General features: G+C 44.5%; 1 protein-coding gene across 1 annotated transcript in view; it reads right to left on the bottom strand.

Annotated features, from left to right (window-relative positions):
- Window positions 1–952: 952 nt before the first annotated feature.
- c4b (complement 4B (Chido blood group)) overlaps window positions 953–27,939 on the bottom strand; it is a 43,722-nt gene continuing 16,735 nt past the window's right edge. The window contains exons 17-41 of the mRNA XM_041226884.1: window positions 27,218–27,430; window positions 26,439–26,547; window positions 25,004–25,074; window positions 23,161–23,300; window positions 22,745–22,960; window positions 22,084–22,135; window positions 21,833–21,922; window positions 19,179–19,385; window positions 18,989–19,064; window positions 14,149–14,305; window positions 13,749–13,853; window positions 12,902–13,073; window positions 12,371–12,579; window positions 10,989–11,150; window positions 10,091–10,150; window positions 9,827–9,917; window positions 9,549–9,714; window positions 8,750–8,840; window positions 7,712–7,786; window positions 6,854–6,956; window positions 2,889–2,978; window positions 2,703–2,795; window positions 2,326–2,409; window positions 1,677–1,809; window positions 953–1,239 (exon numbers count right to left, since the gene is read on the bottom strand). Of these exons, the coding sequence (XP_041082818.1) occupies window positions 1,098–1,239; window positions 1,677–1,809; window positions 2,326–2,409; window positions 2,703–2,795; window positions 2,889–2,978; window positions 6,854–6,956; window positions 7,712–7,786; window positions 8,750–8,840; window positions 9,549–9,714; window positions 9,827–9,917; window positions 10,091–10,150; window positions 10,989–11,150; window positions 12,371–12,579; window positions 12,902–13,073; window positions 13,749–13,853; window positions 14,149–14,305; window positions 18,989–19,064; window positions 19,179–19,385; window positions 21,833–21,922; window positions 22,084–22,135; window positions 22,745–22,960; window positions 23,161–23,300; window positions 25,004–25,074; window positions 26,439–26,547; window positions 27,218–27,430 (3,107 nt within the window). The 3' untranslated portion in view covers window positions 953–1,097. The remainder of the gene's footprint in view (window positions 1,240–1,676; window positions 1,810–2,325; window positions 2,410–2,702; window positions 2,796–2,888; window positions 2,979–6,853; window positions 6,957–7,711; window positions 7,787–8,749; window positions 8,841–9,548; window positions 9,715–9,826; window positions 9,918–10,090; window positions 10,151–10,988; window positions 11,151–12,370; window positions 12,580–12,901; window positions 13,074–13,748; window positions 13,854–14,148; window positions 14,306–18,988; window positions 19,065–19,178; window positions 19,386–21,832; window positions 21,923–22,083; window positions 22,136–22,744; window positions 22,961–23,160; window positions 23,301–25,003; window positions 25,075–26,438; window positions 26,548–27,217; window positions 27,431–27,939) is intronic.

Here is a 27,939-nt window from a genome sequence, read left to right as displayed (position 1 = left end):
AACACTATAACACTGTACAGAACTACAGCAGCTACCCAGCATGGTGTCTATATAACACTATAACACTGTACAGAACTACAGCAGCTACCCAGCATGGTGTCTATATAACACTATAACACTGTACAGAACTACAGCAGCTACCCAGCATGGTGTCTATATAACACTATAACACTGTACAGAACTACAGCAGCTACCCAGCATGGTGTCTATATAACACTATAACACTGTACAGAACTACAGCAGCTACCCAGCATGGTGTCTATATAACACTATAACACTGTACAGAACTACAGCAGCTACCCAGCATGGTGTCTATATAACACTATAACACTGTACAGAACTACAGCAGCTACCCAGCATGGTGTCTATATAACACTATAACACTGTACAGAACTACAGCAGCTACCCAGCATGGTGTCTATATAACACTATAACTACATAAACCATTACAAACAGTAAGCTGGTCAATGATTTCCTCTCTGTCACTTCACTAAGGCCACCCCCCCCAAAGGTCCTTTGACATATTACTGACCTGCTGAAGCAGCAGTGCAACTTCCAGAACAGAAAAGTCTATTACAGTTAATATGTCCAGCTGACCCTGTCTCTTACATCAGTTAATATGTCCAGCTGACCCTGTCTCTTACATCAGTTAATATGTCCAGCTGACCCTGTCTCTTACATCAGTTAATATGTCCAGCTGACCCTGTCTCTTACATCAGTTAATATGTCCAGCTGACCCTGTCTCTTCTCAGTTAATATGTCCAGTCAACCATGCCTTACTTACTGTATCAGTTAATATATCGAGTCCTCCCTGTCTCTCATATCACGGATCTATTAAATACTGAGCAATCTCAACAGGTTTGAGCTCCCCTGTCTCACATCTTGTTTGTAGAACATATCCTTTCTTGTTTGCTGTTTTAATTCCTCATATGTGAATAACATACATAGAGAATGGAATGGACATTTTATTGGTGCACACATGGTGAGTAAAGATATATTATTAATCAATGTTGATTGATTAGATTGGCCTCTACAGACAGCCAGTGCTGCTAACCCTTTCTAATGGCCTGAGTGCTGTCCAGCGGGTTGAGCGCTGATTAGACAGTGCAGCCGCTGCTCTCGTATTCATCCAGGAAGTCAGTCAGGCCCTTGCAGTATCTCCTGTAGGCAATGCCTTTGCATTTGTCCTCATTCGGCATCTCTTCAATCCAGGTGCTGGAGTCCAACAGATACTGAATACTGTGAGGAGGGAAGGGGAGAGAAACACTGGAAACAGACCTACGCACACAGACAGTCAGACGCATAGAGAATCACGCACACACAGACAGTCAGACACACAGAGACACGCACACAGTCAGACACACAGAGAGACACGCACACACAGAATGTCAGACACACAGAGAGACATGCACACACAGACAGTCAGACACACAGAGAGACACACATACACAGACAGTCAGACACCCAAAGACACGCACACACAGAATGTCAGACACACAGAGAGACACGTACATACACACACACACACAGTCAGACACACAGACACGCACACGCACAGTCAGACACACAGACACGCACGCACACACACACACACACACACACACACACACACACACACACACACACACACAGACACACAAAGACACGCACACACACACAGTCAGACAGACACTCACTGTCCCTGCTGGTCGGTTGTCTTGCCGTCGTTGCCCATGATGAGGTACTGATGGCCCAGACTCAGGCTGCCTTTGCACTGCCGTCGCTTCAGGAAGAACCGGATGGAACCGGGAGCCACAAGCTCATCCTTGTCTGAAATACACACACAGCGATGCAGTGAGATACCCTTATACAAGTTTACATGGTATTTTTGCACTTTTGCCTGCTTTTTCCATGGTAATACCATGTAGTAACCATAATCTGCCCTGGTTTACCACGTTTAATAATCTGTTTAACCTACCTCACTGTTCTTTACACTGCTTTCCTATGCTTTACCATGTTTTCACTGTGCTTCATTACACTTTGCTATGCTTTTACTGTGGGAAACTTTTATAAGGGTAACAATGCAGTGACACAAAATAGTGACACAACAATAATGCAATGACAAAAAAAAAAACACAACAGAAAAGACATGCAAACACACAACGGCATATAATATAACAACTATACAACAGTGACACTAGCAATACAACAGACTAACAACATGACACAACAAGACATTAACAACACTATGCAAATCAAATAAATTGGCACAACTCAAAAATATGATAACAAAACAACAGCACAATGAAAACAATACAATGGAGCGGGGGGAGGGAGTGCACTCACTGTATTGGAGGGTCCTGGTGATTGTGCACTTGTACACCTGGAAGTTGTTCTGTTCTACAATGCTGATGACCTCGACTGTGTAGCCTAGAGAGACAAAGAGTGAGTCAGGAGGTGAGACAGGAGAGTGAGTCAGGAGGGTGTGGGACAGGAGAGTGAGTCAGGAGGGTGTGAGACAGGAGGGTGAGTCAGGAGGGTGAGAAAGGAGGGTGTGAGACAGGACAGTGAGAGACAGGAGAGTGAGTCCAGAGGTGAGATAGGAGGCTGTGATAGAGGAGAGTAAGTCAGGAGGTGAGACAGAAAGGTATGAGACAAGAGAGTGAGTCAGGAGGTGAGACCGGAGAGTGAGATCCCACACTGCTCAGCTCAGTCACACTCACCGTAATGCACTATTGGATCAAAGCAGGCATGACTCATTCGCAGGTCTTTCGTGAGCGTCTTGCTGTAGGTCTCCTGCTGCTTGTGACAGGGCTCTGGGGGAGAAGAGACACGGTCAGGTTTGAAAGCACTGGAAGAAAAATGAGACTGTTTCTTATCCTGGGCTGTGTCAGTAAAGAGGCACTCACTCTCTGCGCACTGGCACACCTCACCGGAACACAGCGTCGACACAAAGGATCCGCGGCCGGGAGCGTTGTAGAACGTGGTGCACTTCCTGTCTGAACGAGACATGCAAACACATGATACGTGACACACAGATAGAAACACACACCCACACACACACTCACACACTCACAAACACACACACACACACACACACACACAGACCAGCACACAAACACATTTGTATTCCTATACTTGTGGGGACTTCTCATTGACACTCACTATATTTTTATTTGCTATTTCTAACTCCAGTCAGACAAAACTCCATTTTTATTATTTTTTTGAAATACTATTTTTTTTTTTGACAAACACACACACACACACACAAACACCCACATCTGCACACACACACACACCCCAACACCCAGACCAGCACACACACACACACACACACACACCCACACACACACACACACATCACACCAACACACAAGAACATAAGAAAGTTTACAAACAAGGAGGCCATTCGACCCATCTTGCTTGTTTGGTTGGTTGTTAGTATCTTATTTATCCCAGAATCTTGAAGGATTCCAGGGTGTCAGCTTTAACAACATTACTGGGGAGTTGGTTCCAGACCCTCACAATTCTCTGTGTAAAAAAGTGCCTCCTATTTTCTGTTCTGAATGCCCCTTGTCTAATCTCCATTTGTGACCCCTGGTCCTTGTTTTTTTTTTTTCAGGTCAAAAAAGTCCCTTGAGTCGACATTGTCAATACCTTTTAGAATTTTGAATGCTTGAATCAGATTGCTGTGTAGTCTTCTTTGTTCAAGACTGAATAGATTCAATTATTTTAGCTTGTCTGCATGACATGCCTTAAACCAGGAATAATTCTGGTTGCTCTTCCTTGCACTCTTTCTAGAGCAGCAATATCCTTTTTGCAGCGATGAGGTCTTACTAATGCATTGTAAAGTTTTAACATTACTTCCCTTGATTTAAATTTAACACTTTTCACAATATATCTGAGCATCTTGTTGGCCTTTTTTGTATAGCTTCCCCACATTGTCTAGACTAAGACATTTCTTAGTCAACATAAACTCCTAGACCTTTTTTCATAGATTCCTTCTTCAATTCCAGTATCTCCCATATGGTATTTATAATGGACATTTCTATTGCCTGTGTGCATGTCATTTAATATAGAAAAGCTCCAACTCCAAACCAGGTTTGTATACACTTCCTTCTTTTTCTCTTCTCTGTTATTTAATGCTCTCGCTCCTCCTGTCTTGCACCTCTTGGCACCACCCTTTCTCATAGTCATTTCTACTTCCTTTCCTCTTCTGCACCCTACCGTGACTATCTTTAATATTGCCGTAATCCTCTCCCCTGGTTCCTGTCCTCTCCTCCCTCCTGCCACAAATATAACTCCTCTAACCTCATCTCAAGCCCCCCCCCCCGCACTCTCTCTGGTACCCCTTTGGACAGGGTGGGGGAACAGGACTTTTGTTCTCTCCCTCCCTGCTCTTTTCTGTCTCCCCTGCTCTCTCCTCTCTCTCTGTTAGCACCTTTGAGATTCACACTGTTGAAATCACCTCCCCTTGTTGCCGACTCCTCATTGTTCTCTATCGCCCTTCTGGACCCCTTACTCACTTTCTTGATGAGCTTGACTTCCTCCTGTCCTCCCTCTATCCCTGTTGTTCTACAAGGTGACTTCAACATCCACCTCTCCAACCATATCCATCTGCTGGATTTCTCCCCCTTCTCCACTGCTTCTCCTGTCTCTCCTCAACACCCCCCCCCTACTCACTCAGCGGGCCGTCAACTGGAACTTGTCTTCATCAGGGAGTGCTTGCCCCCGTCCTCTAATCAGTCCTATCAACATCTCTGACCACTACTTTATCATCTTCTCTTTGTCGCTCCCTTCTCTTCCTGCTCCGCCAACCCTCTGTTACCTTCTGTCGACACCTCTGTTCCCTCTCCCCGTCTTCTCCTCTGCTGCCCTCTCGCACCTGCCTTCTATCGACTCCTCCCAACTTTCAGTAGACTCAACTACCTCCACTCTCTTCTCCTCCCTCGACTCCCTTTGCCCCCTCAGCCCTCGACCTGCCAGCCTCTCCTCACCCCAGCCCTGGCTCTCCTCCATACTCCACTTGGCTTGTACCAAACTGCACACTGCTAAAAAGAAATGGAAGAAAACCAATCTCTCTGCTGCCTTGGATCTCCTGTCATTCAGTCTTCCACTAACAATCCCCGTAAACCTCTTTCTCTACCTTCTCCTCTCTCCTTAGCCACCCCTTTTCCACCCTCCTCCATCTTGGCTGATGACTTTGCCTCCTTCTTCCCCTCCAAAATAGCAGACATCTACAAACTCTTCACTACCTCGCCCCCCTCCTCACCCATGCCTCCCCACACCCTCTGCAACCCCTGCTATTCTACTCCTCCGTCTCGCCCCTCTGACTCTGATCTGTGCTCACTGCTCTAGAGCCATAAACCCATCACCTGTATTCTGGACCCCCTACCCACTCACCTCTTCCAGGCTGCTGCCCCTGCCCTACATCCTTTTATTTCTTCTCCGCAACACCTCTTTGCTCTCTGGCTGTTTCCCTTCAAACAAGCCTGCATCACCCCCATCCTAAAAAAAAAAATGTCCTTGGATCCCTCATCTATCCAGAACTACCATCCTGTCTCCCTCCTCCCGTTCCTCTGTAAAACCCTCAAGCGAGAGGTACATAGTCAGCTCTCTGCTATCCTGTCAACACATTCTCTGCTTCACCGCCTCCAATCTGGTTTTCGCCCAGCACACTCCACAACTCTATCTCCTCCTGGATGCATTCGCATCTTCTCAAACTCAAACCCATCTCCTCCTGGATGCGCTTGTATCATCTCAAACTCAATCTCTCAAAATCAGACCTCCTTTTCTTCCCCCTTTTCCTCCCCCACAGCTGATCTTTCTATCTCTAGTTGCTACCTGTGCTACCTGTCCACTCCAGCTGATCCAAAACTCTGCTCACCTTGTCTTTTCAGTTCCTCGTTTCTCCCACACCACACTGCTGCTCTGCTCTCTGCACCGGCTCCCTATCGCCGCTCGCATCCAATTCAAAACTCTTGTACTCGCCTATTGCTGTCTTGACCTTTCTGCTCCCTCCTATCTCCAGACTATCATTTTTCCCTCCTCCTGACCCCTCCGCTCCTCCTCCCCCGGCAGACTAACCATACCCCCCTCCGGTCCCCAGTCTCCAGAGTCCGCTCTTTCTCCACCCTTGCCCCTCAGTGGTGGAATGACCTACCCACAGATATCAGGACTGCTCAGTCCCTGACCACCTTCCAGCGCCTCCTCAAGACACACCTGTTCAGACAACATCTATAATCATCACAACTCTCGACCAGACTGGACCATATATCACCCACTTGTACCAGTGCTTGCATCCAGCCTGTACTGGCACTGAACTGCTCCATACCCTGCCGCATTCAACTACTGCTCCCAACTATAACCACTTCCTGTGTCTTGTATTTGATTTTACTCTCATAGATATCTGTAATTGTTCTTATTTGAAATCATCCTCATCCATTTATCGTACTGACTATGTGCTCTTACTGACTTTACTCATATAAGTAAATAGTCACTATAAGGTTTAACTGCACTTAGTCGAATTCGCTCTTATTTATAAGTTACTGTATGCTTTATTTTGCTCTTACTGAATTGATTTTATTGTACTTTCATATCTGCTCTTATCTGTATTATGATATTCTGTAATGTGATAGTTTATAATAAGTAGGTTGTGTAAATCAAAGGAAAAAAATCCAATTTAAATGCATCAAAATTTGAGGTTGTAACACAACAAACTGTGAAAATGTCCAAGGGGGTGAATACTTCCTATAGGCACTGTATTTACAGTGGCAGTGAAAGGGAATGTGTTGCATGTTGTATGCTGTGTGTTGCATGTTGTATGCTGTGTGTTGTACGCTGTGTGTTGCATGTTGTATGTCATGTTGTGTACCTGGTTCATAGTAGTCATACAAAGTGGCAGTGGCCGGCTGGACCAGTCCAATAGGAATGATCTGTTTGGCTCCAAATTCAATGCATTCCTGCTCTGGAGGAATCTAAACACAGAAACACACACTGTGGTAATAATGACACTGATAATACTACAGCCGTAGCAATGGTAGAGTTACAAACAATAAGAATAACAATACGCAGAATGATGTGTGGCCAATTACGCATAATAAAGCCACCTGAAGTAATTACAGTCTTATATGTGCAGTTGAAATTTGTTTTATTTGCCATATTTCCCACATTGCATGCTTTTTAATAATAATAATAATAATAATAATAATAATAATAATAATAATAATAATAATAATAATAAATAGATGCATTCATTATTTCCCTTCCTCAGACAGCTCTCTTCTATTGAATCTCTCCTTGTAAAACAGGACAGGGTGCGTTTTTTTTATCAGCACGACAGTGACCTCTTCTGGCAGGTCCTGGAACTGTTTCTTTTTTCATTATTCGTGTTGTTCAGACTCACTTTATATTTCATTTCTGTTTCAGACAATTTCCCCATGTTTTCCCCAGTTTTTACCATGCTTTTTAAATATGCTTTATCAAAACCTCTCTGGGCTTCACAGTGCTTCACAGTTTGCTGTGCTTTTACTCAGAGAAACTTTTATAAGGGTTAGTTTGCCATTTGTTTTTTTTTTATATACTTTACCATACGTCTCTGTGTTTTACAAACACTCCCTATACTTTACCATGTTTAACTGTGCTAGTTTATACTTCACAGTTACACCCGAGTTACTGTTTACCTGCCCTCCTGCAACACTGCCCCCTAGTGGATGTGCATATTTTGACTCACCCCATCGAAGTAGAGCAGTAGTCTCCCCTCAGTGCTTTCGTAGTGGTTGATGTACTGATCGGCCAAACCCTTCAACTGAGCAACACAAACAAGCAGTAGACAGGTTCAGACAGCGGAATGTAAAGACATATTGATATAGAAATGTGAAGCTGTGTGTTAAAATATGGTTATATTTTAAAACAGCAAGTGGTCTTAATATAGAAGGTGGCTTTACATTACAGGAATTAATATAAAAAACCTTTCTAATAAAGCAAACTGTTGACGTGTGGCTGTGTGTCTGAATGTGTGTGTGAGTGTGTCCCTGTATCTCTCACTGTGTGTCTGTGTTTCAGTGTGTCTGTCTGTGTGTGTCTCTCTCTATATGTGTCTGTGTGTGTCTCTCTATGTCTGTGTTTAACTGTCGGTGTTGCGTCTCTGTATAGACACAGTGTCTATGTGTCAGAGCTGGATGCTGGAGGAGCGAGGAGAATCTCTCTCTCTCTCTCTCTCTCTCTCTCTCCAGGTCTCCTCCTCTCTCTCTCTCTCTCTCTGTCCCTGTTAGTCTGTCTCACAGTGAGTGGAGACACAGTCACAGAGGTAAAGACTGTGTCAATGTGTCTCCACAGCGTCTGTGTGACTCTCTACTCTGTGTCTGTGTGAGACACTCATATCACGTGTGGATGTCTTTATGAGATAGAGAGACAGACACACACAGAGTAAGATAGTCACAGTATAGTAGAGATAGTCACTGTGGTCTGTGTCCATCATGTGTGTCTGTGTTTTTGTGTGTGTGTCTGTCTGTGTGTGTCTCTCTCTATATGTGTCTGTGTGTGTCTCTCTATATCCCTGTGTCTATGTCTCTCTATCTCTGTGTCTTACTGTGTGTATCTCTCTCTATCTCTGTGTCTGTGTCTCATTGTGTGTCTGTGTGTGTCTCTCTCTTTCTTTGTGTCTGTCTCACTATGTCTGTGTGTGTCTCTCTCTATCTCTGAGTCTGTGTCTCACTGTGTGTGTCTCTCTAGCTCTGTCTGTGTCTCACTGTGTGTCTGTGTTTTGTACCTTGTCTAGATCCTCTGTGTCGGCTTCAAACCCGCTCAGCATAGTGATATCAGCGATCGCCATCCCAGAGAGATTAGCTGCAGAACTGTGCCTGAAATAAAACAACAGAGAATGAGGGCAGAGAAAGAGTGTGGCAGAGCAGAGCTCTGCCCTTTATAAATTGGCAGGGATGGGGTTAAATTCCCCTACCTGCCTGGGTTTATTGTGTTCAGGTGGCTGGGGTTGATTGGAGTAATTAACGATCAATCAGCACTCAGCCACCTGACATAAAAGGAGGCCTCAGCTTCCCATTAGGGAGAGGAGAGAGCTGAGGAAGCAAGCTGCTGTTTGCTGTTTGCTGTTTGCTGTTTGCTGTTTGCTGTTTGCTGTTTGCTGTTTGCTGTTTGCTGTTTGCTGTTTGCTGTTTGCTGTTTGCTGTTTGCTGTTTGCTGTTTGCTGTTTGCTGTTTGCTGACCTTTATTTTTGTAAGTCTTGTTCTGTGCCTTTCTATTGGTGTTTAATATCTTTGTTTTCACCCTTGAGCACTTTTATTTTGTGTTTATTTGTAATAAAAGTATTATTTTTTGAACTGCAGTCTGTCTCTGGGCCTCTATCCACTCACCAGCCTGTCACAAAGACAGAGAGAGAGAGAGAGGACAGGGGAATGACAAACAAACTGAGTTTGAATAGCTCAGTGGGTGGTCAAAGTGATGGACTCCTGTGCAGAAGGCAGTGTGCTTGAGTGGCTCAGTGGTTAGAGTGTGCTGGGCTGCAGTGTGGATGATAGTGTGTGAGTGGCTCAGTGGTTGTGATAGCTCACCAGATGCACACTTGGTAGTTGACCACGCTCTTCTTGCTGGACTTGTGGCCTGTGGCGTCCCTCTTCCTGCGGCTCCGTGCATCAAACCAGTCCAGCTCTGACATGGCCTGATCGGACTGGGGGGGGTTCTCTCCATCCTCATAGTCATAGTAATCAAGAACGATAGCTGGGGGCACATACACACAGCAACCACATCAGCTTAGGAACTAATACATGGAGTTGAGAGGACAGAAAGAAAGAAGTGGTGGTTCACTGCCCCGAGTGATTCATTCTCTTACATGTATATTTCACTTTCCCTGTAACGGTGACCTCGATCTTCAGGTCATTGCAGCTCGTCTTGGGCTCCATGGAGTTGTAAATCTTCAGAACCTGCAACGTGCAACACGGGTCAACATGCAACATGGGTCAACATGCAACACGGGTCAACGTGTTTTGACAAACACAAATCACTACATACCATACACAATAAAAATCAGCACACAAACACACACACAGATACACGCTCTGTGATGAAGCTCCTGGCCTCTCTGTTCAGTACTCACTGTGAGACTGCCCTTGCCACTTCCGCCCACATCGATGTTGATCTTGCTCCCTACAAACCGCTGGACATGAGACAGGAAGAGATAAAAACTGCATAGTGTTTACATCACATCTGATCTGTCCCGCTCAGACCCCTTGCTCCTCTCCTCTCCTCCCCCTCGTCCCGTGTGTGTGAGTGTGTGTGTGAATGTGATTGAGTATATGTGTGTGTGCGCACTCCTATTTGTGAAGTTAGCAACTGTGTTATTTTAGGCTATTACATGTACAGTCTCTCCCCTCCTCTAATCTCCTCTCCCCTCTCCTCCCATACTATCCTCCCCTCTCTCCTCTCCTCACCATCAGGACATCTCCCTTCCTCCCCGCTCCTCTCCTCTCCTCTCCTCTCCTGCAGGTCTCCTCCCCTCCTCTCCTCTCCTCTCCTCTCCCTCAGGTCCCCTCCCCTCCTCTCTTCTCCTCACCCTCAGGTCCCCTCCGCTCCTCCGCTCTAGTCTCCTCTCCTCACCCTCAGGTCCCCTCCGCTCCTTCGCTCTAGTCTCCTCTCCTCTCCTCACCCTCAGGTCCCCTCTGCTCCTCTACTCTAGTCTCCTCTCCTCTCCTCCCCTCCCAGCTCCTCACCCTCAGGTCCTCTCCTCCCCTCTCCTCTCCTCTCCTCTCCTCACCCTCAGGTCCCTGCCCCTCCCCGCTCCTCACCCTCAGGTCCCCTCCTCCGCTCTAGTCTCCTCTCCTCTCCTCACCCTCAGGTCCCTGCCCCTCCTCCGCTCCTCTCCTCTCCTCACCCTCAGGTCCCCTCCGCTCCTCCGCTCTAGTCTCCTCTCCTCTCCTCACCCTCAGGTCCCTGCCCCTCCCCGCTCCTCACCCTCAGGTCCCCTCCCCTCCTCCCCTCTCCTCTACTCTCCTCACCCTCAGGTCCTCCTCCACTCCAATGACGTTGGTTTCCAGGCTGACTCTCTGGTTTAGATTCTTCCCTGGGGAGCTCAGTTTGATCTCCAGTTTTGGTGGGGGGGTCTCTGGTTTCTTCAGGATCTCAAACTCAGACAGAGCCTCCAGAGCCACCACAGTGTCCTGCACACAGAGAAACACTCAATACCACTGAGAGAGAGAATCAATCACATGACACAGAGAAACACTCAATACCACTGAGAGAGAGAATCAATCACATGACACACAGAGAAACACTCAATACCACTGAGAGAGAATCAATCACATGACACACAGAGAAACACTCAATACCACTGAGAGAGAGAATCAATCACATGACACACAGAGAAACACTCAATACCACTGAGAGAGAATCAATCACATGACACACAGAGAAACACTCAATACCACTGAGAGAGAATCAATCACATGACACACAGAGAAACACTCAATACCACTGAGAGAGAGAATCAATCACATGACACACAGAGAAACACTCAATACCACTGAGAGAGAGAATCAATCACATGACACACAGAGAAACACTCAATACCACTGAGAGAGAGAATCAATCACATGACACACAGAGAAACACTCAATACCACTGAGCGAGAGAATCAATCACATGACACACAGAGAAACACTCAATACCACTGAGAGAGAATCAATCACATGACACACAGAGAAACACTCAATACCACTGAGAGAGAGAATCAATCACATGACACACAGAGAAACACTCAATACCACTGAGAGAGAGAATCAATCACATGACACACAGAGAAACACTCAATACCACTGAGAGAGAGAATCAATCACATGACACACAGAGAAACACTCAATACCACTGAGAGAGAGAATCAATCACATGACACACAGAGAAACACTCAATACCACTGAGAGAGAATCAATCACATGACACACAGAGAAATAATACCACTGAGATAGAATCAATCACATGACACAGAGAAACAAAATCAATCACATGACACACAGAGAAACACAATACCACAGAGAGAATGAATCACATGACACACAGAGAAATACTCAATACCACTGAGAGAGGGAGGGGGAGGAAGGAATGATAGACAGAAAGATAGAAAGAACTGAAGTAAAGGAAGAAAAAATAGACAGAAAGGAATGAACACAGGAAAGAAAACAAAGAAGGACAGAAAGAATAAATTAAGGGAGAAAGACAAATGAAAGCAGAAAGAAAGAGAGAAAGCAGCAGCTCTTTACTGTGCCCCTTGATCTCTATGCCTCTCTCTCTCACCGATATGCTGAAGATACTCACAGATCAGTGGTGTTCCCTCTCTGTGTTTAAAGCAGCGCAGGTTGGTGATTTGAACCCAGGTCTGGCTCACCTGTGTGGATCGGAAACCCCCTCCGTAGTTCTGCTGCTCTGACAGCCAGAGGTACACAGACTCTGCCAGCTCCTTATCTTTGTTGGCCAGCGCGGCCAGCAGCCCATACGCTGTCGTCTCCACGGTGATAGCCTGGGCCTGAGGGACGCTGTGCGCCTTGTCCTCCCCCTTCAGCCTCAAGTCAGAGTCAGCCTCCCAGAACACCACACCTTAATCAGAGAGAGGCGAGAGGGGGAGGGAGAGAGGGGGGAGGTGGAAGAGGTGGAGAGAGAGAGGGGAAAGGGGTGAGAGAAGGGGGAGCAGGAGAGAGAGGGGGAGGTGGGAGAGGTGGAGAGAGGGGAAGAGAGACAGATTTTACAGGACTATTTTATATTACATTGTTACCTCTTTAAATGAACTGCCTCTTATTAATTGTATTAGCGTTATCACTGCCCCCTTTAAACGAGTGCTAGCCAAGGTTCTTTAAAATCTATTCCCTCTTCTTGAGTCCTGTATATATATATAACAGCTAAATGAATGACCCTCTCTTACCCTGGCTCTCTATGGCCTGGTTCTTGAGCACTTCGAGTGCCTGGTGTGCAGCGCTGCTGCCTGGCTTGGTGAGGGCCAGAGCATAGACAGAGATGGCCAGGGAGTAGGGTCTCTTTACTGATGTCATAATTTTGTCCTGGAGGTACTCTGTGGATTTATCAATAGCAGCTTTCTGAAGTGACAAAACAAAACAAATTACTGTGAAACACTGAATAAAAACTCGAAATAGACTGACTGCATTCAATGACAAACATTTTGACTAGAAGTCTTTCTCAGTGTCTTCAATGACAAACATTTTGACTAGAAGTCTTTCTCAGTGTCTTCAACTGTCAGCCACAGCTGTATCACCACAGCTGTAAACTCAAAATCAGAGTAGCCAGTGGGATGAAGAAGCTGGTGGGCATAACATATATATCAACAGCATGTACAGAATAGCAGAGAAGAATCAGCAACACAATGTGTATTCACAATCTGATACGCGATTCTCAATACACAGGTACAGCATTGTGCAAAAACGAGTGGCATACAGACGGAGAAATGTACGCATAGACAGAAACCCCTAATCCCCAGACTCTGAGGCTCTCAATGGCTTGTGTTAATATTGTTAATAACATGTTTCATGACAATGGATAAGCGGTTCTCCAGATACATACAAGTATTTATAAACAACAACAACAACAACAACAACATCAGAGTGGAACCATTATTAGCCTGTCTTCCCCCCCATGCAACACTCTGCCCCCTAGTGGATGTAATACCGCATACAACACAGGTGATGTTTCTTACACCTTTCTTACACCTGGTCTGTGAGAGCCCCCCCTAGTGCTGGGAGGGTTGAAGTGCTTACAACACGCTGCAGCTTCTCTCCTGTTTGAGCTGCTAGAGAGTGATGCAGAGCGATAGTGACAAACGCAGTGAGAGAGATCCTACTGTCCACTCCACCAACACCACCCTGCAGGAGAGAAGAGGGAGAGGGAGTGTGGGTCTGTGTCTCTGTGTATCTCAGCGTATCTTAGTGTGTGTCTCTGTGTGTCAATGTATCTTAGTGTGTGTCTCTGTGTCCCTGTCTCATTGTGCACGGTTATGTTCTTTACCTGTATCTCTGTGTGTCTTTGTGTGTCAGTGTGCCCCTACGTGTCTATGTGTGTGTCTCTCTGTGTGTCACTGTGTCAGTGTATGTCTTTGTTTGTGTCTCAGTGTGTTTCTCAGTGTGCGTCTGTGTGTGTGTGTGTGGTTGTGTTCTTAACCTGCATCTCTCTGTGGATGACTGGCTTGGGGTCTTGAAATTCTCCGTTGTGGAGCTGCTGTGTGAGCAGGTAGGAGGCGGGGTCTTCAATCTCCTCATTCTGGACATCTATGTACGAGCGAACCTGAGAGAGGGTTTTCAACACGAACGCTGTGAGCCTGAGAGAGAGGGAGAGGAGAGAGAGACTGAGAGAGACAGAGAAACCCATCCACCAAACATACAAACAAAGGAAAATATATGACTATTTTATAGATTTAAAAAAAACATTTGATTCAATTTGGCCGGAAGGTCTATTCTTTAAGCATCTCCAAAGTGGTGTAGGGGGTAAAGTATATGACATTGTAAAGTAAATGTATTCAGAAAATAAGTGAGGTGTGAAAATTAGTAACAAAAGAACAGAATTCTTCACACAGGGTTGTGGAGTGAGACAGGGCTGCAGTCTGAGCCCAGCACTGTTCAACATCTACATAAATGAGTTGGCTACAGTCCTGGAACAGTCTGAAGCCCTTGGCCTCACTCTATATGATACTGAAGTTAAATTCCTGCTCTACACAGATCTCCTGGTCCTGCTGTCACCCACAGAACAGGGGCTGCAGCAGAGCCTGGTGCTGCTAGAGCAGTACTGTCAGACCTGGGTCCTGACAGTAAACCTGGACAAGACCAGAGTTAAGGTGTTCCAGAAGAAAGCCAGGGAAATAGGTACCGCTTCACTCTGGGCAACAACACCTTAGAGCACAGCACCAGTTACAATTACCTGGGTCTGAAATTCAGTGCATCAGGGAGTTTTAACCTGGCTCTAAAAGCATTCAAATTTGGCTTTCTCTATGGCAGTGAAGTGTGGGGACCACTCATAAATCCTGATTTCAAAAAATGCGACAAATGAACAACTGAATCATCACACCTGGAAATTGAAAAAACTATTCTACATCTACACAGAAACGTACCCATCAATGTGTACAGGGCTGAACTGGGCCGGTTCCCATTGCTCCTCAAAATTTAAAAGAGAGCAATAAATAACTGGTTCTATCTAAATCAAGCTGACCCACGTGCCTACCAGCACATAGCACTGCAGAGCGACACACTGCACCCAGAACAGAATCCCCTCAGCACTGCAGAGCGACACACTGCACCCAGAACAGAATCCCCTCAGCACTGCAGAGCGACACACTGCACCCAGAACAGAATCCCCTCAGCACTGCAGAGCGACACACTGCACCCAGAACAGAATCCCCTCAGCACTGCAGAGCCCCCTCAGCACTGCAGAGTGACACACTGCACCCAGAACAGAATCCCCTCAGCACTGCAGAGCGACACACTGCACCCAGAACAGAATCCCCTCAGCACTGCAGAGCGACACACTGCACCCAGAACAGAATCCCCTCAGCACTGCAGAGCGACACACTGCACCCAGAACAGAATCCCCTCAGCACTGCAGAGCACCCAGAACAGACACACTGCACCCAGAACAGAATCCCCTCAGCACTGCAGAGCGACACACTGCACCCAGAACAGAATCCCCTCAGCACTGCAGAGCGACACACTGCACCCAGAACAGAATCCCCTCAGCACTGCAGCACTGCACCCAGAACAGACCCCTCAGCACTGCAGAGCGACACACAGAACAGAATCCCCTCAGCACTGCAGAGTGACACACTGCACCCAGAACAGAATCCCCTCAGCACTGCAGAGCGACACACTGCACCCAGAACAGAATCCCCTCAGCACTGCAGAGCGACACACTGCACCCAGAACAGAATCCCCTCAGCACTGCAGAGCGACACACTGCACCCAGAACAGAATCCCCTCAGCCAACTGGTACTTAAGCTTACTCAACTGAGCCAAATGAACACTTATAAGCTTCAGAACACTACCAAGCACTCCCAAACTCAATCATGACAAAAACTGACATCAATTTAAAAACACATATAAGTCATATTGGAAAGACGAATTAGAAATACAGAACAAACTAGAGTGCTATCAGGCCCTAAAAAGAGACTGTACCCAGCTGAATACTTGGTCAGGGTCAAAGACACAAAACAGGCAAATCCTGACCAAGTACAAGACTGGACGACATAAAAAATAAAAGATGGACCAAACCCAAAGGCTCCCAGGACTTTTATAAGGTAGGTGTGATCAACCCTATCAAAAGCGTTCTCTTGATCAAGGGAGACCAATCCCAGATTAAAATTACAAGTTTCACTCAAAGTTAAAAAGTCTTCAACTAAAAACAGGTTGTCAATCTTTCTGGGATACAATAACTTTGATATTTATATATCACAATACTTAAACATTTTCAACTCTATTGGTGAGACATTTAGAAATTATTTTGAAATCAACACATAACAGTGAAACAGGTCTCCAGTTCTTTAAAAGGCAGAGGTCTCCTTTCTTGGGCAGCAGTGTGATCACTGCCCTGCGGCAGCTGAGAGGCAGTTCTTTTCCCTCCAGACTATCCTTCAGCACCTGAAAGAAGTCCTCCCTGATCACCGCCAGAAATGTTTGAAAAACTCAGCAGGGAGGTCGTCTATCCCAGGTGCCTTCCCACGTGTAGAGCTGTGTGATGGCAGTAGTCAGTTCCTCAAAGGTCAGATCTTTATCCAGTCAATTATACTCCTCCTCACTCAGTCTGGGTAGATCATGGAGCAGGGTCTCCATGTCACCAGAGTCACACTGTTCTTTTGTAAACAGCTGTGTGTAGAACTCTACTGCCGCCTCGATGATATCATCTGCCGCAGGGTGTCTGCACACACGTTAGCTGCTGGCTACACATTCTCTTCTTCTCCAGGCCAAAAAAGTTAGAAGTGGGTGCATCCATGTCTTTCAGCTCCATGAACGCCCAGCACGCTTCTTTTTTCTTTTATTTTTTGGAAGGTTTGCTCATTAGATTGATTTTCGTTATTTTCTATATGTATTAGCTCTTTCTCTATCTCCCTCTCTGCTTTGTCCAGTGACTTGGTTGCCTCCAGGGTGTACTGCTGACAAAAAAAATCGAATTTGTTTTCCCCCCCCCCAACGTCCTACCACTGCCTTAAATCTTTATAATTGTTCATTTGATTTTGCCACGTTTTCCAAAACACTTTAAAAACACTCTCGAATGAGAGTCGTGCTCTAGATGTATAATTATTACCAGTCTGGAACTAGGTATACTGTCTGGCACGAGGGTGCAGACACCTCCATAAATCAACCAGGTCACTGGGCTGTAAAACTGCAGTCAGCTCTCTGGAGGAATGAGCCTGTGGTTCTTCAGTATCGCTATCCTTAGTAAAATTTAGAGTGTAATTAAAATCACCCCCAGCCACTAATACGTCATTATTACTACATTTTACAATTATTTCAGTTTAACATGTTGAAAAATACTGTTATTAATCTTCCCGTGTTAGGTGCATAGATATTTATAAAAGTAAAGTTAAAACCAACTATTTGTGTCTGTACTTTTAACAGCTGCCCTTGTTCAATTTCCTCTACCTTCTGTACACTGACACCTAGGTCTGATTTAAAAAGCTCTTCTGCTCTTTGACAGCCAGACCGCCTCATTCTCCTGCTCAATGTGTGTCTCCTGCAATAACACAAACCCAGCTCTTTTCTGCTTTAAAAAATCAAATAACTGCTCTTTTAATAGACTGTCTACAACCATTGATGTTAAGAGATAAAAATAGACTTTTCCATGGCAGCTAAAATATTTAAAACCATCATGTTAAAACAGGCACTTAAAAATGTTGTCTATCCATTTTCAAATATGTTCTTTGATCGTATCACTATTTCTTTAATCTGTATCTCAAGCATTGACTTTCTTAGGCTACGTGAGCAGAAACTATTTTAAACAGGGGGAAAAAATGTGTATGCCCACTCCCCTCTTACCTTTAGTCAAGAAAGTGATTGATATCTTCTACTGTGTATAATCTTTTCCTGACAGGCTGGCTGTCTGGGATGTCTGAGGAATCATCATCTGTCTCATACATGACATTGTCTTCTTTACCATCTGCATTTTTCTTTTTCCTTTTTCTTCGCTACTCTTTGTGGCTTTGTCCAGCCTCTTGCTCTGAGGTTGTTTGCGCTTGGCTGTCGCTGCGTCTCTTGTGTTGCGCTGAAGTCTCGGTTTCAGGCTCTAATGGCACTGGGTCAGGAGGCTGTTCCTCCTCCTGTTCTCCCCGATCACCTCCAGCATCCTCCCTGCCAGGAGCTCCCTGATCCTGATCTTCTTCAGCCCGATCCTGCTTTCTTGGACAATGCTTCCTTTGATGTGCCTGAGCTCCATAACTGAAAGACCTCTTTATATCTGAACTGGTAAACACAAACCAATTCGTCCCTTCAACATTAAAATTTAACATTTTCTTGATGGGATCCATTGATTTTCAATAACGCACTAATTCTCTTTCCAGAAGTTCGTTTTTAAGAACTGACATTAGACAGTATTACTTTTGTGACGGGTGTCACTAAAGGTGGAACTTCAATAAATGACCCCTGCATACTAAACCCCTCCTCCACTAGCTTGTTTACCAGGTCTACCTCATTTAAGAATATGACTACAGCTTTATTTATTCTAGAACCTGATTTTATTTTATTAAAGTCCACAAAAGCTACCAGGCACTCCTCCACCAACACCCCGGTATTGGGCACACAGCGGCAGCCGTACTGGCATGTCAGTACCCCACTCCACCCGTACTACACGCCATATCGGCTCCACACTCACCACCTAGCTCCTCCTACACACCCACAATCCAAGAGAGATGGAGAGAGAGAGAAGGCAGGGCTGGGTTTAACTGCTTAACATGAGGCAGGGCTGGGTTTAACTGCTTAACATGCCCACTGCAGGTAACACTGACTTTAGAAGCAGGTCCTACCAGGTACTGCTGTCATAGTGAATCCAAGCACCGTAAGAGCCATCCTTCTTCTTATAGGTCAGGATCCGGGTGTAACCTGATACACAGATACAAGGAAAAGTCAGTCTGATACAACGTCTCACCTGAAACCAGTTGAATTGTGACACAGGGGAGTCTGTCTGAGTTTATCCTAAAATGTTTGTGGTCTAACCCGCTTTGATGAACTCCAGTGCCTGGTCTCGCAGCCCAGCTGGCAGCTCTTTCCACTGCTTGCTGTGGTCGAGGTATCGAGTGGAGTATGTGGCCGGTGCCATGGAGATCATGGTCTGCTCTCCGCAGCCAGTGGGCATCCTGATGAGATTCCTGATCCCCTCGGGGGAGATGAGGTTCTCCACACGCTCCTTATTGAACACCTGGCCTGAGATATAAACACACACAGACCATAACAAAAACACACTGTAACACAAACACTCTGTAACACACACAGACCATAACAAAAACACACTGTAACACAAACACACACACACACACACTGTAACACACACAAACACAAACTGTAACACACCTTGTGTACGTGCTGGTACTTGTTTTTGTGTGTGGACACACCACGGTAACACAGACATTGTAAAACACACAGTGTGTAACACAAAACACACACATGTGTACCATTAAACACGTAACACACACAGACCATAAAAAAAAACACTCTGTATTGTTTTTGTGAGAACACATTGGAAACAAACAAAACAGAACACAACACAACACACACACAACACAAACACACACACACACACTGTAACACAAACACTCTGTAACACACACAGACCATAACAAAAACACACTGTAACACAAACACACACACACACTGTAACACAAACACTCTGTAACACACACAGACCATAACAAACTGTTAACACAAACACAACACACACACACTCACTGTAACACAAACACTCTGTAACACACACAAACCATAACAAAACTGTAACACAAACACACACACACACACACACACTGTAACACAAACACTCTGTAACACACACAGACCATAACAAAAACACACACTGTAACACAAACACTCTGTAACACACACAGACCATAACAAAAACACACTGTAACACAAACACACACACACTCACTGTAACACAAACACTCTGTAACACACACAGACCATAACAAAAACACACTGTAACACAAACACACACACACTCACTGTAACACAAACACTCTGTAACACACACAGACCATAACAAAAACACACTGTAACACAAACACACACACACACTGTAACACAAACACTCTGTAACACACACAGACCATAACAAAAACACACTGTAACACAAACACACACACACTCACTGTAACACAAACACTCTGTAACACACACAGACCATAACAAAAACACACTGTAACACAAACACACACACACTCACTGTAACACAAACACTCTGTAACACACACAGACCATAACAAAAACACACTGTAACACAAACACACACACACTCACTGTAACACAAACACTCTGTAACACACACAGACCATAACAAAAACACACTGTAACACAAACACACACACACACACAAACACAAACACACTGTAACACACACAGACACACAAACACACACACAAACACACACACACTGTAACACAAACATGCTAACACACACACACACACACACACACACACACACTGAAACACACAATGTAGCACAAACACACTGTAACACACACACTCTAACACACTATGTAGTACAAACACACTGTTACACACACACACTATAACACACACTGCAACACACACCCACACACACACACACAAACACACTGAAACACACACACACACACACACTCCTTATTGAACACCTGGACTGAGGTAACACACACGCACACACACACACTGTAACACAAACAAACACTGTAGACACGTGGCAAATTACATTTAATAGCGAGAAGTGTAAGATACTACCCGCAGGCAATAAAAATGTGCTCTACAAATACAATACGGGAGATACTGAAATCGAAGAAGGAATTTATGAAAAAGACCTAGGAGTTCATATTGATTCAGAAATGTCTTCAACTAGACAGTGTGGGGAGGCTATACAAAAGAATACAAAAAATGCTTATCCTCCATAGGCAGACTGCACAGGGATAGAACCTGGGCATGATGCAAGGAGCACGCAATGCAGTGTACAGTTTCTGCCTCCATCAGATCATACATATCGATTGGGCGGGTCAAGACCCGAGTGGGACTGGTTTTGTACCGGACCGGTGATTTGAGCACTGGTCGGTACCGGGCTGGAATCGGTACCTGGAAGGAATCGATACCAGGATGATATTAGGTCGGTACCAGTTTGGTGAATTTAACACTGGGTCGGTACTGGTTCAGGACTGGTGTGGTACTGGTTCGGTTCAATACAAGATCTGTGGCTTTTGCACCTTGTAGGACCAGGTCGGTACTGGTTCTGTGATTTTAGCACCAGGTCAATACAGGTATGGTCCAAGACAGCGCCGGGACCAGTGCGGTAACCTCGTCCTGGTTCTGTACCGGGTTGGAAGTGGAGCAGGTCGGTGGGATCAATAAGCTACTAACAACCAAATGAGCAAGATGAGCCAAACGGTCTCCTCTCGTTTGTAAACTTTCTTCTGTTCTTATGTGACACAAACACACACACTAACACACACACACAAGCTGCTTATTGAACACCAGGCACGCCCCAAAATATAACATAAATATAAAGAGAGCAGATGCAGAGCTTGATCTAAGGAGTGTTTGAGTGCTTTCTTCTCATAGAGCTGAATTTAGAAATGCTAAAATAACCCTCATGACTTCAATGAGAAATGTTTCCACTCAGAGTGCTGGCTTACCGTTTACTCTCATGAAGATGCTGGTCTGCGAGTCGGGCACAGTGTTTGATGGGTGCGACCCATCAAAAGTGAACGATTTCAGCTTTCTATCTGTGAACCACAACACAAGAATGAGCGTAGAGTGGGAACAGGAAGAGACCTTCCTCACATACTGTGCGTTCTCAGACAGACAGAAAGAGAGACAGGCAGAGAAACACCTACAGCCAGACAGGCAGACAGACAGACAGAGACCTATAGACAGACAGACAGACCTGCTAGGTTGATGTTGTGAGTCTCCTCCATTCTCATCTCCACTCCCTCTGCCTGGAATTACAAACAGGGAGGAAGCAGCAGTAAGCACTGAGGGTGCGATCAACCCCAAAAGTATTGGGTGGCTCCCTATAATCTTAGAGTGTAATTCCTGTCATCCAAGAGGGCAAGAGAATGAAATCCACTCTCAACAAGATTAAAGGTAGCCACTGACCACTTGGAAACAAGTTCAATTCTAAGTGTAGTTGCTGCTAATAGGTTCTAATGGGGACAATACTTATCACGTAGTGTTATTCAGGGCAGTGTATTGATGATATAGTGCAGTGCAGTGTATTGTATTGCAGCGTTGTGTATTGTATTGTATTGCAGTGTCTTGTACTACAATGCAGTGCCATGTATTCTATTGCAGTGCCGTGTATTGTCTTGCAGTGCAGTGTATTGAAGTGCAGTGTATTGCATTGTATTGTCCTGCAGGTCATTGTATTGTAGTGCAGTGTATTGTACTGAAGTGCAGTGTATTGCATTGTATTGTATTGCAGGTCATTGTATTGTAGTGCAGGGTATTGTATTGCAGTGCAGTGTATTGTATTGCAGTGCACTGTATTGTATTGTACTGTTTTGCGATGCAGTGTATTATATTGTATTGTAACGCAGTGCTCTTACCACAACTCGCAGGAGTTTGATGATGGAGTCCACTCCCATGCTGTACTCCTTATCAAAGAGCCGCACGCTCACCGGGATCTCCCCCAGCTTCATGGGAACCACAGAGAAGTACACCGGCAGGGAGGAGTGCTTTGGCACCGTCACATGGAGGAGCCGGCCTAGGGAGTCTATAGCAGGGGCACACAGACCCTCCTCCGCACGCAGGTGAACCGACATCTGGAGAGGAGGGGAGGAGAGAGGGGAAGAGAAGGAGAGGAGGAGAGAGGGGAGAGGAGAGGGGTGAGAGAGGAGACAGGAGAGAGGGTTGAGAGGAAAGAGGGATGAGAGGAAAGAGGGGAGAGAGGAAAGGAGTTACACAGTCAAATAGAGGTCGAAATACTTTTTCAATGTGTTATAATGGTGGGATCGTATCAGACCTCTCTTGGCTCATCCATGTAGTTGTAGATGACGGCTCTCACTTCCAGCTGCTCAAACCTCTTGACAGAGTAGGGGAGGTGCAGAGACACAAAGACTTCCTTAAACACAGTGACTGTACTTGGATCAGCAACACAAAAACCTGAGAGAGGAGAGGGATAGATACAGGTCATCATGGTTATACTGATGAGAGAGAGCGAGAGAGAGAGAGAGAGAGAGAGAGTAGAGGAGAGGTGAGAGAATGAGATGAGAGAGGAGAGAGGGTAAGACAGGAGAGAAGGGAGATGGAAGGACAGAGGAGGCGAGATCACAGTTCATTTGCACAGTAATCTTGCAGTTCTCCCATCATGGTCCCTAGCTTTGTTAAAAAGTGTGTGAGGGTGCAAACTGAAGCACTAACTGCCAAGTTTAGGAAGCAATCCCACAAAATTGAGCAGATGTTTCAGTAAAAAAAATATTTAATATGTACTTAATGATAATGGATTAATGACAAATACATGCAAGCAGCACCACATGACACAACCAGTACCACTGGCATCTCCCCACAGAGCTGCACCTAGAACTCACACATTCAGCTTGTTAAAGGAAAGTGTTAACAAACACAAAGGAAAGCAGGTACCGTCCTTTTAAAAGGTACGTATTCTCTATAGGAGAGCTGTTGTCAGAAGCATTGGGTTACATACAAAAAAAAGCAGAATAAAACAATTTTTACAGGAAACATTTAACGGTATAAATGTTTTGCAGGAAGGAGCAGTTGCGAGTTGTTTCTTGTTTTATATCATTGGTTTTATTCTTCTAAGAAATTATCTTTGCCTTTGTGCTTGCTTCTAAAGATGGTCCATTGAGTTAGATTTACAATAATGTAAATGCAGCTGTGTCACTTTTTATTTGTTTAAAATATTTCTATAAGAATATTAGGGCCAGTTTTGCATGTTCTTCGGATTGGGTAGGCTTGCATTATTTTATATCATTAACATTGGCTGAGGAGGGGAATGCGAGCAAAACGCTTTGAATTTCGATTCCAGGAGCTGCTTTTAAAGTCAATGCCTGCTGGGCTTGACTGAATGAGTTGTACACAACAAAAGCTGAACATTCATTCAATAAAGAACAACGGTACACTTTTAAAGAAAAATATATTGTAAACTACTTCCTAAAGTAAAAATGGGCTTCTGTTATTCTGAAATACCACCACTTCTGATTATTACCACAGCTTGATAACAGACACACAGTTGTATTTAAAGATGGTGTTGAACCTAAATCCATTCATGACCCCTCCGGGGCAACACAGTCCTGTTGACTTCCCCTGTTCATAAAGAGCTGCCTCGTTCTCTCCTATGTCATTCAATGACTAGAATGTAAGAAACAGAGAATACAAACAAACTACCCAGCCTATATGTAACCACTCTTCACTGCCCGGAGGCTTCTGTTTCAGTCACTCCACTGTCAGCACTAGCATTAGCTGCTGTAATGCAGAACAGATCATGGGGCTACCCAGTGCTCATGTCCGGGGCACTTCACTTTCATTGTGCATTTCTATCAATGTAAATTGGCATCCTCTGAATGCCTTTCCATTTTTTAATTTTATTTAAAACCTTTTAAAAAGGGGTGAGCCCTTGACCCCTCTCCCCTATAGCTACGCACTGACTATAGTTTACCATGGATTGGCAATGCTGGTCTTTACAATGCTTACCTATGCTTTCACTTTGCTTTAATATACTTTCTTACGCTTTACCATGCTTTCACCATGCTGTATTACACTTTACTGTGCTTTTACAATGAGGAACTCTAAGAAGGGACAGGAGGAGAGAGGATAGAGGAGAGATATACAAATCAAGATGGACTTGCCTTTTGCTTGAGAGAGGCTGATGGCTTGGATCTCCCAGGTGGTGATGGAGTCCGGGAGAGGCTTGGAAATCCTGAAAAACAGAAACATGTAAACCAAATTCAAATCAAACTCCAGTTCAAATCAAACTCAAACTCCAATTCAAACTCAAACTCCAATTCAAACTCCAAATAAAACTCAAACTCCAAGTCAAATCAAACAAACTCCAATTCAAACTCAAACTCCAATTCAAATCAAATTCAAACTCCAATTCAAACCACAAATCAAACTCAAACTCCAAGTCAAACTCAAACTCCAATTCAAACTCAAACTCCAATTCAAACTCCAAATAAAACTCAAACTCCAAGTCAAATTAAACACAAACTCCATTTCAAATCAAATTCAAACTCCAATTCAAACCCCAAATCAAACTCAAACTCCAATTCAAATTTAAACTCCAATTCAAATAAACCTCCAATTCAAATCAAATTCAAACTCCAATTCAAACTCAAACTCCAAGTCAAATTTAAACTCCAATTCAAATCAAACTCAAACTCCAATTCAAACTAAACCTCAAACTCAAATCATTCAAACTCCAATTCAAACTCAAACTCCTACTCCAATACAAATAAACCTCCAATTCAAATCAAATTCAAACTCCAATTCAAACTCAAACTCCAAATTGAATTCAAACTCCAATTCAAATCAAACTCAAACTCCAATTCAAACTAAACCTCAAACTCAAATCATTCAAACTCCAATTTAAACTCAAACTCCAACTCCAATTCAAACTAAACCTCAAACTCAAATCAATCAAACTCCAATTCAAATCAAATTCAAACTCCAATTCAAACTCAAACTCCAAATCAAATTCAAACTCCAATTCAAATCAAACTCAAACTCCAATTCAAATGGTCTTCTTTGGCATAACAAATCCTACATGTATTGCCAAACATAATCGAGTAGATGTGCAGAAATACTGAATCTGAATAAAACAATGACTTGCATTGCATTATTGAATAGTTTGGTGATAAACTGAGTGATCAGGAGATGATTTATCAGTATGGACTGATTATGACTCTGAAGTGGTATGTTAGACATGCAGTGAGCAAGGGGTGAGGCAGGGCTGGAGATGCAGTGCTGAGTGTCATGTTGATATGTCATGCTAAACCTGCTCTGTTGTGAATAAAATGACTTTTAAACGGCGTGTGTAAAATCAATTAGATGTGAGAAGCCTAGCAGGTGCAGAACAAATGGACTGCAAAGAGCTAAGCTAGTTTGGCTGTCCGTATGTCACACTTACATTACCACATACATCTTGCTTATCCAGTGGTGAATGTCATTCTTACTCTCTACTGCTCTACCGCACTGGTTCGTACACTGATAGCCCTGGTTTTGACTTGACAGCCCTTCCTGACAGGCTTCTTTGAAACTGAGTAAGATGGGGAGTGGCCTCACACTTTGCCCTTGGTCGTGTCCACAATGTCCCACAACCAGCTGTGAGGGAAAAATTGACGAGGAGAGGAGTAATTTTCATCTAAGAAATCCTCTTCTTCGTCCACAATGGCTGAGAGAGAGAGAGAGAGAGAGAGAGAGAGAGAGAGAGAGAGAGAGAGAGAGAGAGAGAGAGAGAGAGAGAGAGAGAGAGAGAGAGGTGTCACTATCTCAATATCCTATACTGTACACAGGTGGAACCACACTATCAAACCCTCAATAGAACTACAGCAGCAGCTCACATCGATCTTACATGCTCTATAGCCCGACAGCAAAATGTGTATTTTTATTTTTAAACATCAGGTACTATACGAGGTTAATGAAATCTCTGGTTTGTAAACCATGCTTTCAAATGTTGTTGCACTTCCTGGGTCAGCTGGAGTTTAAAACTGTCCCCACCCCCTTTCAATGCTTCTTTTATTAGCCACCCCATTGAGTGACCTGCAGACATTAACCCAGCAGACACAGCTGAGGGACCTGAGAAGTTCAAGTGTCATAGATTTCCTGCCAATAAGGCATGGAAGGGGAGAATTTTCTTTAACCTAGTGCCATACCAGATATTCCAATGAAAATTCATACACCAATTCATGTGGTTCTTTCTAAACTGCACACCTGAGACATATGCAGCAAACGGAAGTGCACAGCAGGATTGATGGAATCATTTTTTTCAACTACAGTCACTTTAATATTTCACTGGAGAATGTGAACAAAAAAAAAATGCGGAATTGTGTGATGTCACTCACTGCGAGCCACGCCTTTCAGCCGCTGCTGGTTTTGCTTTTGTCTCTTCCTGAGCTCCGCTCCCTTGAGGCAGCATTCCAGAAACACCTGACTGCACTCCTGGCTCCGCCTCCTCCTCACACGATTGGCTCTCTGCTCACATGTGATCTTCATGGGGAGTAGTGTGAAGCCGTCCTTACAGCAACGTTTCAGATTGTCATCAGTGTACTCATTGACTGTGGCGAGAGGGGGAGACCCTTATAAAAGTGCACCATAGTAAAAGCACAGCAAAAGTGTGATAAAGCATGGTAAAGAACAGTGAAAGCATGGTAAAGTGCTGTAATGCACGATAAAGCACAGTAAAAGCATGGTAAAGCACAGTGAAGTGTGATAAAGCACAGTGAAGTGTGATAAAGCACAGTGAATTGTGATAAAGCACAGTGACTTGTGATAAAGCAATGAAGTGTGATAAAGCACAGTGAACTGTGATAAAGCAGTGAAGTGTGATAAAGCACAGTGACTTGTGATAAAGCAGTGAAGTGTGATAAAGCACAGTGAAGCCGGGTCCACATCTGAGCGATAAATCACGCAACTCACTTGCGAGCAATTGCTGTGCCACATCTAAGCAATTACTTGAGCAACAAGGTTCCTGCGACTACAAGTTTCATTTTTTTATGATAACTGAGGTGACATGTTTTTTTTTTTTATATTTTTATTCCATCTACAAGGTGAAGTAGTTTTTTTT

The sequence above is a fragment of the Polyodon spathula genome, chromosome 24, assembly GCF_017654505.1.
Source record: "Polyodon spathula isolate WHYD16114869_AA chromosome 24, ASM1765450v1, whole genome shotgun sequence".
NCBI classification, from domain to species: Eukaryota; Metazoa; Chordata; class Actinopteri; order Acipenseriformes; family Polyodontidae; genus Polyodon; species Polyodon spathula.
This window is presented reverse-complemented; position numbering and strand designations above follow the sequence as displayed.